Raw genomic sequence first — 13210 nt, forward strand, 5'->3', positions numbered from 1 at the left:
GACCACTGAGCTGTGCTTTACCCTGGTCTAGTTGACAGAGCATTTTCACAGAAATGACCTCCTTTTTATTTTGATCCTTCCAGAAGTGCTACTGGGTATTTAGGGAAAACAGATTCACACCTCATGGATGAGAAACCAAGGCCTGGAAGAAGGAAGCCATTTGGGAAAGGTTACAGCCACAGAAATCCTACATCCAGTTCTTGAAGACCTCTTGTCATTCCCACACCACGAAGGCACCTCCGTTGTCTCCTGAACCCACATAACCCAAACAAGGATTTATCCTGGAAGACCATTCTTTTCCAAGCATCTGCTACGTATTAACAGGTTGCCGTTCTCTTAAAGGTGTGCCTGTCTATTGGTCTGTTATTATTATTGTCAATCTTTCTTACCATCTACTTACAACCTACTTACCAACCTATATGTATAATAATGGCCAATATATATTGAATTTTTACTATGTACCAGGCACTGTTCCTAACATTTGACAGATATTTAGTCAATCTTTACAAGAACTCCGTGAGAAAGGATGAACATCATCCCCATTTTATAGATGGGAAAACCAAGGCAGAGAGAAATTAAGGAACTTCTCAAAGGGACACAGTAAGTGACAGAGCTGAGACTCGAACCCGGGCACCTTGGCTCCAGAGCCCGTTCTCTTATCTACCCTGTCACACCGGCTCTGGCTTATCTACCTCTCTTTGAATAGTGTTCAATTTTAGAACATCTTTATTTTAGCACAAAACACATGAACAAGTCTTAAAAATAATTTTGTTACGGAGCTCTTAGTATTTTGTTCTTGTTTTCTTTTTAAGTCATTGCATGTTACAAAAGAAGAGCTATATGTCTTTATCCAGAATCCAGAATTCTCTACAGCCAGTCTATGTCCTCCTCAAGCTCCCCATATGGCTATAAAACATATCCTTTCATATTCAAGATTTCCTTATCTCCTCTCTCCTTTACTTCATAACCATGTGCTAAGGACGTTAGGGTCCCAAAGCTTTTACACAGAATGGGAAACTGAGTCAGAACCATTACATGAGTGGTCGGAGGGCAGGACATATCCGCGTGCAGAGATGGGACTGAACCCTTAGCTTCTGTGGCTGGGCCGGGCCATGTCTCCCCGAGGTGAGGATACACTGCTTTGGGGACGACTTGATGTCCTCTCCCGGGGGCGTGGTGCTGGTCATCTTCTCGGCATTGGGGAACTGGGTCAGCAACCTCAGGCTGAAGTCTTCTCGCCTCTCGTACTCCTTCCCCCGGTAGATGAAGATTTTGTTCTGCAGGTCAGAGACAGCAAGGGGAGTGATTACACATGAAGAGTGAAGGGGCAACTGGAGATCCTGGTGCTAAGGAAGCCACAGTCTTCCCCGGCCGAAGTGCATTCCACCAGCAAGTTCTCACTAAAGACCTACCACGTGCCCCACAGCAACCGTCATATCTGGCAAGAGCTCATGGTTTATTGGGGGAGATAAGTCAACGGCATAAAGCTGTGTCTGCAGTGCTTCTCAGAGTGCGGCCCCATGACCACCGCCGGTCTGCAAACGGTCTGCACTGACCCACAGGGAGATGAGCTTATGCCCTAAGGTAGATCCATGATGTCACCAGGCACACTGTTGAATTTAGCTGATTTTCATAGCAAGACATTCTCAACAAAGGAAGGAAGTGCGTGAATTTGCTTCACCTGCAAGCCTTTGTCTTATCATGATCCAGCTGCGGACCAGCACTTGGAGTGGCGCTGACGTAGAGAACGGGAAAGTATGAAGAGAGTCCACACAACAAATCTCCATTAACAGAGAACAGGAATAATGTACAGCAGTCCGTCTGCAATCCTGAAAGTCACTGTAGGTGCGATGTCAAAGGCTCACAGAATATAACTCTACTAAGTCCTATTCTCTCCCTTCTAATCTACATTCTTTTTCTGCTTAATAAAATTAATAAAATTGGATTTTTTTAGAAAGAAATCTCCTAGGCTCCAGACATAGGAGTAATTTGACTCATAACTGCTGTTGACCACGCAAGTTCAAATGTAGCCATGTTTCAAAGGTTCTTGCTCATCTGATGATCACTCAGATGAGTACTTAGCATTGGCAGCCCATACCTGATCCATTTTTTAACTAAACCTTGGGCCCCTATTGTCCTGGAAAATATTTTTAAAAATCACCTGCCCGTTCATCTAGCAGATAGGTATTGGACAAACAGGAGATATGCTAAGACACTAGGGATATAATGATGATCCTACTCTAACAAAACTCACCTTCTGCTGGGCAGAAACAGAAAACAAGTAAGTATGATAGTTTATATAAGTAACAGGAAGGCAATATGCCTTCTAGGAGAGACACTGATGGTAGGAAAAACTGCCAGGTCTTTTGGGATAGATGATGAAGTTTTTCCAAGCTAGGAAAGATTTACGTGACTAATCCATGCTTTATGCAATTCCATCATTCAGGCAAAACTGTGGTAGGTAAGGAAGCAGAGTATTCGGCAGCACTAATCGTAGGATGTGGACAACAATGTGAATGGAAGCAGACAAGCACAAGGTCAGCACAAAGTAGCGCAGAGTAGAAGAGGGGCTTCGAGGATAACATGGCATTGACTGGGCCCAGATGCACGGACATGGTAAGGAGAGGAGAAGAGAAGGGGAGGACAACCAGCAGGAGGAGTGAAAGAAAGGACAGGGCCACAGGGCAGAAAGTATGGAACTGAAGTAGAAGAAAAGAAGCTCGGACAAGCCAGAGCACTGAAAGGCAGGCACCAGTTCCTAAGGCCTGGGGAATTCACTGGAGGTTCTAGAAGGAGGGAGCGACATGACGGAAGCAGTGCATAGACAACCTCCGTGGACAGTGGGGTGTGCATCTAACTGCAGGACCCCCAGGTAGGACTGAGTGGGAGAAGGAGAAGCTATGGGATCTGGTTTCTGACCCTGGTATCTGGTGAAGGGCAAAGAAGATGGGGAGAATCACCAAGGATTCTGAGCTTGCTGGGCCCAGAGCAGGAGGCTCAGTGGGGCCCCTGACAGAAGCAGGGAAGGAGGAGGCCTGGCTAGGGCTGGGGCAGGGGTGGGGGGAGAAGACAACACAATTTTAGATATTCTGAGTTTGGGGAAATGGTCCATACCACAGAAGGGCATGGAGGTTACATCATGCAGAGGCTTTTATATTTTTCAGCACTCTCTGACAACACCTAACATCCACAAACCACTTTACAGTTTATAAAGCCCTCCTGTATGCTATTTACTTAATTCCGAAGCAACCCTGTGACATGGGCAGTATTTCTCTAACTTACACGTCAGAAAATGTGGAGGTTACATGATTTGGTCGAAATCCTATAGTCACCCAGCAGATGATGGAGACCCCCCCCCTTTTTCAACTTGAAGGTCTAACCTTTGCCCTGAACCAGTGCTGTCTCCAGCTCATGCCCCCAAATGCATGTGACACACCAGTCACACACACACACACACACACACACATGCATGGCAGGCACCCCTGCCTTACTGGGACTGGAGCACCGAGACTGACCGCCGATCTTGGTCTAAAACCTACTGCAGGGTGCCCTCCCAGACCCTCTCCTTCTGGTGCTCCATTCTCTCTCCCCGCGCTATCTCCTCCACACTCGAATAACCCACAACTTTATCCGCAGTCTGGAACTTTCCTTTGAGTTCTGGGTCCATGTATCAGACTGTTGACTCGCATCTGTTGGATGTTCCACATTACCTCACACTGAGTATGGCCCCAACCAGACGTTCACAAAGAACGTATAAAGATCTGAAAGGCCACCTGCAATCCGGGACCCTGAGCCACCTGCCCCCCCTTCTCTACTTGCCCTCTTGTTCACACTCCTCCAGCCTCACGGCTTTTGAACCTGCTGTTCTCACTGCCTGGCCCCCCATCTCATCTCTTGATGGCCACCGGGCTTATTCCCTCACTTCTTCCAGGTCCTTGCTCAAATGTCATTTTCCTACTGACATCCGTCCCATTCACTCTATTTAAAATTACAACTCCACCCCCATCACCTGCCTCTTTCTTCCCCCGCCCCGACATTTTCTCCATGATACACACGGAGGGTCTACACGGGGTGAGGCATTGTTCTAGGCCATCAGACATACTAAGTGTGTTTACTTTTTGTGTGTCTCCAAGCTAGAATATAAGTTCCATAATTTCAAGGATTTGGGTTGTTTTGGACTGTGCCTCCATGCCTATAATACAGTAAGGCACAGAGTAAGAGTTCAATAAATAGTTATTCAATGAATGGACTGAATCTCTCTACCATGACTCTATTTTCCGGTATTGCTGTCTTAGTAGATGGCTCCACAGCCCTTCCTGTTATGCAGCCAGAAATTGAGAAATCATTCTTGCCACCTCCCTCCTTCCTCACCCATGTGTCCCAACAACAATCATCAAATACTGCTACTTTACTATTCAAAATCTTTCCATTTTTCTCTAAAGCTACCTCCCTAGGACGACCGGCCATCCCTTCCCTCAACATCTACAACAGTCTCTAAGTGGCTTATCTGTACACATCCGACCATTGTCCGTACCAGCCAGATGATGGATGATCTTGCCAACACACAGAGTCCGCCATGGTTTCCTCCTGCTCTTGGGGTGCTGACAACACAGTCAGGGCAGCCCCACAGCCCTGCCCTGAATGTTCTCCCCATGCCTCGGGCCTCAACTCCCCGCTCGCCCCATGCCCTCCCTTCCCGGGCACTGCCATGCGCTTGCTTGTCACTTTCACTGCCTGCAATGCTTTTCTCCTACCACCTTTATCTCCAAAACTCCAAGCTCACCTCTAAATTGCAGCCGAAGCAGAAATTCCCTGGGAAGTCTTTCCTGACTCTTAAAAAAAAAAATTCAGGCATAATTTACATGTAGTAAAATCTACCCTCTTTAGTGTAAAATTCTGTGAGTTTTGACAAACATAACCATGATCATAATCAAAATACAGAACAGTTTCATCACCATCCAAAATTTCTCCATGCCTCTGAAGCCCAACCCTCCCCTTCAATGAGGAGACAACAACTCATCTGCTTTCTACCCCTATCGTAAGTGTCGGCTTGGCCAGATGCCATGTAAATAAAATCATAGAGTATGCAGACTTCCGTGGTCTCAGTTCTTTTACTTAGTACAATGCATCCGAGACTCAGCCACACGCTTGTGTGTATCAGGAGTTTATTCCTATTTATTACTGAGTACTGTTCTGTTGTATGGCTATCCCACAGTTTGTTTACCCCTTCGCCAATTGAGGGACATGTGAGTTGTAGCCAGTCTTTGGCGATTATAAATAATAAAGAATCATGTGATACCCGTCTTGGTCAGTTTCAATTTCCATTCTTTTGCGTGATTATTTAATTAACGTTACACCCGTGAGGCTGTGAATTCCGTGACAGTAAGGCCCACATCTGATTCGATTCTGCCCCGTGTGTTCCTGGCAGGCACTCAGTAAATAGTTACTGAATGAATGGGTTACCTCCTCATTGGGCACTATGAGGAATGTAAAGTCCTTCCTTTCTCACTTTTTCTTAAATCCGGGAAGGAAAATGGGTTGTTTGCTTAAACACAGCCAGCTCTAAAGAGGCTTCCTTTTTTTGTGTGGGGAAAAAATAAGATTTGTTTGTTTTTTAGATTTTAAAATCAGTATCATGTTATAGAAAATTTTGAGAAGGAAGGAAAACATGGTCCTTCTCACGATTACAACACTTATTTTTATTTTTGTGAAACTTTTGCAGTCTTGTCCTCGGGATATTTGCTTTCCAACCGGCTCTGGCTGGAAATAAAACAAACAGCTGAATACATCAATCCACACTTTTCCCCAGCCTGATCTGTAGCAGCTGAGCAGCGGAGGCGATGGTTCTGTTTTTCCCTTTTTCATTACACCTGGGAAAAGTCATTTTACAAAGGAGCTGCCAGAATACCCGAGGCTGGGGGTGTGCGGTGAAGCGACCGGCCACACAGGAAGTGGTTCCTACCCCCCCCTTCACCGCTGACCTCCCACAGCGCTAACATGGGCCTCCAGCTGTTCACACACTAGGCCCATCTGGAAAAGAGATGAAGACCTTCGCTCCTTCAGACTGCATGGCTTAATGGCTCCGAGGACCACCCTGAGGTTTCTTACCCGAAGGAAAGAAGGAAAGCCCTGTCCGTAGTAGCCAACAGCAAAGTATTCAGGCTGAGGCCTCATTGCTTTAATGATGTTCTCATAAAACGAGGCTCTTTTTTTCTGGAAAACAAAATAAGACATTCCACAGGGAGGTTACAAGGGTACCATTGAGGGGTGGGGAAGATCAGACTATTTGCTTTGTTGTTTCCCATGGGCCAACAGGCAAATGGAAAGCCTTTGGAAAATACCCTGTAGGCCCCAGAAGTTATCCCTTTCTTGGCGCGTACGGTTTGGACCTGGGTCCGTGAAGGAGCCTTGGCGGGTCTGGCAATCTCGGGAGTTGCCTGCAGGAAGATGAACGTGTGTGCGTTCCTCAGTGGAGGGAGGCAGTGTTTAGCTCTCACCAGTTTCCTGAAGAGGGTTCAGGACCCTTAAAAGGTTAAAAAGCCCTTTCTGAGGTTCACAGAGGGTGGTTGCACATGAGAAAAGACGATAAAGAACTTTCTGGTTTGTGCCGGTGATTTGGACTAACGTCCTTGGTTCAGCTACAAGTGCCCAGAAGGTGGTGGTGATGTTCTGTTTTTCAGTGTCTGATCCCAGCCCGAGCTTTAATCCTTCCCATGGGAACAGGTTTCCCAGCCAGGGCTAAGAGTAAGCCTTAAAGAAAGCAAAATAGGGAGCCAGACCTGGGGTCTTCGGGGCATGTCCCCAGGCCCCTCTCACAATGGTCCCATGACTGTATCACTTACTTTATTTAGGTGAAGGTTTCTAGCACGTTTTCTGCTCCATTTAGTTTATGAAATTAAGAAGTGATTTTGTGTGTGTGATGAGCAGGGGCCGGCAAGTTCTTTTCAAAGTGATCTTGACAACTACCCCTCAAAGAAGCTACACTTGACCCTTGAACAACATGTGTTTAAAATGGATGAATCCACTTACATGCAGCTATTTTTGATAAATACAGTATAGTACTGGGAGTATTTTCTCTTCCTTTCAATTTTCTTAACATTTTTCTCCAGCTTACTTTACTATAAGAACACAGTATATAACACATATACAAAATATGTGTGAATCAACTGTTCATGTTATCAGTGAGACTTCTAGTCAACAATAGCTAACAATAGCCTATAAGTAGTTAAGTTTTGGGGGAGTCAAAAATTATATGTGGAGTTTCAACTGTGGAAGAGGGGGTTGGCGCCCCTAAGCTCCCCACCCTGCACTGTTCAAGGGTCAACTGTATTATTACGTAACAACGGGTGACCTGACCTTTTGTGATTCCACTACTAAAAATGATCAAATGTAATGTGTGTTGGCCTACCACTGGGCATTCAGAGGGGGATTTTTGTTTTGCTATATTGTTTTTAAATAGTTGGCCTGTGCCAATGGCCGGGCATAACACACAAGTTCATAGAACTGTGAAACTACAGCACCCCAGTGACATTTTGGGAGAAGGAGAGAGGCAAATTTGAGAATCAAGATCCAGCAGAAGCATTTAACAACTTACTAAAATGTGTATAAGAAAAAAAAAAACAAAAACAAGGGCTCAAAGATTAGCAGTTCATCCATTCAGCAGGACCCTGAGGATGTGGACCACAGAACAAGTAATTTTGATGAACAGAAGATGTCAGAAAATATTTGAAAAATGGACAGTGTTCACAGAAGGCATCACAGAAGGCAGAGTAACTGAGAGGGTAAAGAGGTGATGGGTCAGGAATACAGAGGGTCCCTACTCTAGGGAAACAGAACGCACAGAGAAGGGAGAGGGGTCTGTAGGCAAGGATCCTGAGCCTTTTATCAAAGATAATCTGGAGGAATAATGATAACAGCTTTTGGACCTCATCTTTTTTTCATTTTTCTTTCAAGCAAGGTTTGCTTTGCCACGGGTAAGGACATCGTTTATCTTGACTTCCTCAAATGTACAAAAACATTTTCACGAGCACAAATCTTAGCACCCCTATTGGACACTTGACATATTCTGACCCGGACTCACCAGCAGGTTGCCGAGGCCCTCGTAGTCAAATACTTTGCTCTCATAAGTCTCAGCCAACTCTTTGCTCAGTTTGATGGCCTTCTCCCACATCTTCGGAAAAAGAAGAGCAGGGTTACAAGCGGAGAACAAAGCAGTCACTGATCTGTCTGGGAAAGCCATGCTGACAGTTAACTAAGAAGTCAGGTGGGTTGAGTTTCTGCAGATATTCTCACCACGCCTGGTCACCTCTTGGATCAACTAAACCTTTTCTTCTGACATGATAAAGCTACTCTATCTTGCTGCTTTGCCAGGGGGCATGTTCTATAATTCTGTTTGTGAGAACATGAAGGACACCATGTGTCCCAAACAAAGCAATACTGCATTGAAAGGGCAAAGCACTAAGACCATCGAGAGCTGAGAGGAACCAGTTCTAAAGCCTGGGTTTTGAGATCATTGAAGTCTTGTTGGAGGGGAAAGGAAGTTAGCATGGGCCCTAGTTCTGGTTCTGGGGTGTGTGCGCATTTGTGGGTGTGTATGTGTGTGTGTGCGCGCGCGTGCGTGCGCTTTGAATTAGGTTGTTTGGGACGAGGGGAAAATGAAAGAAAGGCTAACCATTCTGTTGTGTGGAATCTGGGAAACTGTTTCTCCAATTTCGAGCACGGATTCTCTATTTCTGACCAAACTATCTACTTAGTCAAAGAGAATTTTAAGAAAAATGCCTTAAAGCATTGATGACCATGTAAGTTACAGCCTCCTGCACATATTTGGTATCTGAGGCTAGCATCCCAGATTGAACCCTCTGTTCATTTTGATTGATATTTCACAAAATGTCTCTTAGGTAGATGCTTTTAATAACACAGCACCTGGTAATTTCCTACTTGATTCTTATTAACCAGGTGCTATGTTCCATTGTGTCTGGCTGCTGAAAGAATGTATGCGCAGTTCACGTAGTTGTAAAACATTTAAAAATTCAGTCTTTTAAAATCATCATTTGCCAAATTTGCCCCCTCTGAAATTTCAGGGCCAGGATCCCTGGAAAAAAGGCTCTGAAATGTGCCATATGGAAACTGTTCCAGATCAGGGCCTGGAGCAGGAAGCCGGTTAACAGTATCCAAGAAGTCAAGCTCTCTCCTCATTTCACCAAATACTAAGTTATATCAGAAACAGGGAGACAGCCTGGCACAGAGCTTCGCCAAGTGTGGCCCCTGGTCTCTGGGAGTCCCCAAGATCCTCACACAGGGTCCGTAAGGTCACAATTATCTTCTTAGTAATAATAATACTATTTGCCTTTCTCAGTCCTCATGCTCTCACACAGTGGGGTTTCCCACAGGCTACAGAATGTGTAATACCATGGGAGACTGAATGCAGAAGCAGATAGGAGGATCCCACTATCTCCCAGATGCTAAAGAGATTTGCGAACATGTCAAACAATGCCACTCGAATCACTAATTTTTCGGAAAATATAGTAATTTTTAAAAAATATGATTTATATATAATAAAGTTTGTTCAGAGAACAAGTAAGTAAATGTTTTAAGATTCTCTGCTTTAATTTCTAAGTATACTCTTAGTATCAGTAGATATAATCCATGTGAAAAAAAGCTCTTTGGGATCCTCAGTGATTTTTGAGAGGGTCAAGGGGCACAGAGACCAAAGACTTTGAGCAAGTTTTTCATCTGTAAAAAAGATGTAATATCTACCTCATAGGGTTTTAGGGACAATTAAATTAGGAAAAAAAGTCTGGAAATAAGCCAAAACAGTAACTAGCACTAAATAGATTGTAGCTATTTTATTATGATGATTATTTGCCTGATTTTTTTAATTAATTTTTTTTGTTTCAAGTTTTTATTTAAATTCCAGTTAGTTAACATATAGTGTAATATTAGTTTCAGGAGTAGAATTGAGTGATTCATCACTTACATACAACACCCAGTGCTCATCACAAGTGCCCTCCTTAATGCCCATCGCCCATCTAGCTCATCCCCCACCCACCTCCCTCCAGCAACCCTCAGTTTGCTCTCTATAGTTAAGAGTCTGTTTTATGGTTTGCCTCTTTTTTTTTTTCCTATGTTCATCTGTTTCGTTTCTTAAATTCCACATATGAGCGAATGTCTTTGTCTTTCTCTGACTTATTTTGCTTAGCATAATACACTCTAGCTCCATCCATGTCATTGCAAATGGCAAGCTTTCATTCTTCTTTATGGCTGAGCAATATTCCATTGTATATATACCACGCCTTCTTTATGCATTCATCAGTTGTTGGACATTTGGGCTCTTTCCATAATATGGCTATTGTTGATAATGCTGCTGTAAACATCAGGGCGCATGTGTCCCTTCAAATGAGCATTTTTGTATCCTTTGGGTAAATACCTAGCAGTGCAATTGTTGGGTTGTAGGGTAGCTCTATTTTTAACTTTTTGAGGAACCTCCATACTGTTTTCCAGAGTGGCTGCACCAGCCTGCATTCCCACCAACAGTGTAAGAGGGTTCCCCTTTCTCCACAGCCTCGCCAACATCTGTTGTTTCCTGTGTTGTTGATTTTAGCCATTCTGACAGGTGTGAGGTGGTACCTCATTGTGGTTTTAATTTGTATTTCCTTGATGATGAGTGATGTTGAGTATCTTTGCATGTGTCTGTTAGCCATTTGGCTGGCTTCTTTGGAAAAATGTCCCTTCATGTCTTCTGCCCATTTCTTTAACTGGGTTATTTGTTTTTTTGGGTGTTGAGCTTGATAAGTTCTTTATAGATTTTGGATACCAACCCTTTATCAGATACGTCATTTGCAAACATCCTTTCCCATTCCAAAGGCTGTCTTGGCTTATTTATTTAACCAACAGGTTCCACTGCTAAACCAGGCAGAGTGGATGCAAATGGCAGTCCGTAAGAACTCTCCAGACCTCTGAAGTGAGTCAAATCCAGGATCTGTTTTGTTTGGACAGCACACGGTTTGTTTCTTCCTCCCCCTTCCCCTTCCCCCTTTTTCCCCCATTTTAAAAGCCTTTTAGCTAGACACGCATTGTCCAGATGACCAGAGACTCCACAACTTCCTGCCTAGTTCACATGTTTATTTTACCTTTTTGAGAGGCCCTGGGGCAATTAATTAGGTTGCTGGTTACCTACGGTGTTAGGCGAGTAGTGGCCTGGGCATGGGATGTGCAGCTGGGCTGGCCAACAATCTCTAGAGAATGCACTGAAAATGATGGTACTAGCTCCCGGCACTCAGAAGATTTAAAAGGTGAAATTATGGTTACGGAGAGTGGGGCCCTGGGCTGCCCATTATATTCTCCATTGGGTTAAGTGTCCTCAACCTAACTGATCTTTAGTGACTTCTTTAGCCTAATTTATCTATTCATTTGCTTTCCCACTAAAAGTACCAGAATTCAAAGAAACACATGGGACTAATAAAGAGTAAGTCATGAGTCACTGTTTGAAAATAAAGGATTTATCTGGTCTTTGTCCTGAGTTCCTGGGAGGGAGCTTCTAAACCCCTGGAATCTCTCCAGTGATGGGAGTGTCTGTGTTGTTTCTGATGGGCCCCTCAGACCACACCAGAGTTTATACTAATGAGGGGACTCACAGTGGGCCTCTAGATAGTCTCAGAACGGGGCTGGCCTTGCTGGAACTGCAGCCCACGGGATTAGAAGATCAGGGCCTTGAGCAACATGGTATCAGCCTGACCTCCAGGGAGGAGAGGGTTGCTGGAGACTGAGTTCACTCAGGCGGCCAAAGATTCAACCAACGAAGCCTTCAAATGAAACCCCAACAAAAACTATACACAGAGGCTCCGGTAAATTCTTAATGGAGAACATATCAATTTGCTGGGAGGGTGATGTGCCCTGAATCCACCCACGGGGAGAAGACACAGAGGCTCTGCATTTGGTATGCTCCTAGACCTTGCCCTATGTGTTTCTTCAGTTGGCTGGTCCTGATTTGTGTCCTTTAAGATAAAACTGTAATTGTAAGCACAGCACTTTACCAAGTTTTGTTAGTTGTTCCAGCATATTATCAAATCTGAGGGATTCATAGGACGCCCTCCCCCAATTTTTAATCAGTTGGTGATACGGGTAGGTGGCCCAGGGACCCCTGAACTGTGGCTGGTGTCTGAAGTGAGGGCTGTCTTACTGGGGACTATTTCCCTAACCTGAGGGAACTGTGCTAACTGTGGGGAGTTAGCATCAGAACTGCACTGCAGGGGCGCCTGGGTGGCTCAGTCGGTTAAGCGGCTGCCTTCGGCTCAGGTCATGATCCTGGGGTCCTGGGATCGAGCCCCATGTCCGGCTCCCTGCTCAGCGGAGAGCCTGCTTCTCCCTCTCCCTCTGCCTGCCACTCTGCCTACTTGTGCTCTCTCTCTCTATCTCTCTGTCAAATAAATAAATAAAATCTTTAAGAAAAAAAAAAAAAACTGCACGGCAACATTGCAGTCAATTTCTTCCTTTCCCTAATATGGAAACCGACAGCCCAATACTCACTTTGCCTTTGTCAAAGTATGATATGATTTCTTGATACAGCTTCTCTTTAAGCTCTTGCTGGGTATAGACATAGTAACTGTCCCTCTGAAGCAAATGGGGTACACAGGGCTTATCAGACCACTGAAAAACAAACAGAAGGAACAAAAGAGATTAACACAACATACTGATTAATTAAATTCATTAACCAAAGGAGATCCATGTAAAAAGTATTCAGCCAATAAAAGTCATGGACATAGTTGTATATGTTTTTGATTCGGCCACATTATTTAGATTATTTATTAAACACAAAAAACGCCCCCCCCCCACGACATATGCCAGCTTTAAAACATGTGTCACACCAAATGGGCAACCACGTGAGGCATTCCTGTGAATGGTCAGGAAGGGGGCAGAGGGCTGCCCGACATAACTGCTGGTCACTGAAGGTATCATTCAGACAACAGGATAAAAGAAAAAAATTACAAGTATAAAAATGGGAAGGAAGGGGTAAAACCATGACCGTGTGCAAACAAAGACCGTATTCTTTGAAATCCATCCCTTCACAAAGCGTGCCAACTGAATGACTATCACGGATAATGAGAGAATCAAGCAGCGGCATAAAAATTAACAAATTTAGAAATAATTTAGAGATGGATTTCCCAGGAATAGATAACCATGCTGAAGAGAGAAGACCCCAACAAGAAAAAAG

The 13210-nt window shown here is 44.4% G+C and overlaps 1 protein-coding gene across 6 annotated transcripts in view; it reads right to left on the reverse strand.

Moving 5' to 3' along the window:
• The window catches only part of DOCK5 (dedicator of cytokinesis 5), a 216986-nt gene that overhangs the window by 32885 nt on the left and 170891 nt on the right, over positions 1-13210 (reverse strand). For 5 of the 6 annotated variants that reach the window (XR_010409659.1, XM_064585368.1, XM_064585369.1 and 2 more), the window contains exons 38-41: positions 12526-12645; positions 8081-8170; positions 6109-6213; positions 1136-1277 (exon numbers count right to left, since the gene is read on the reverse strand). Coding sequence is in view for 5 of the 6 variants with exons in the window: in XM_064585368.1 (XP_064441438.1) it covers positions 1136-1277; positions 6109-6213; positions 8081-8170; positions 12526-12645 (457 nt within the window). In the remaining variant the exon portion in view is untranslated. Of the gene's footprint in view, positions 1-1135; positions 1278-6108; positions 6214-8080; positions 8227-12525; positions 12646-13210 lie in introns of those variants that run through there. The other variant, XM_064585372.1, reaches the window with a different exon arrangement.

Source organism: Mirounga angustirostris, unplaced genomic scaffold, assembly GCF_029215605.1.
Source record: "Mirounga angustirostris isolate CCGP_5_RB_7025 unplaced genomic scaffold, mMirAng1.0.hap1 SCAF_2, whole genome shotgun sequence".
NCBI lineage: Eukaryota > Metazoa > Chordata > Mammalia > Carnivora > Phocidae > Mirounga > Mirounga angustirostris.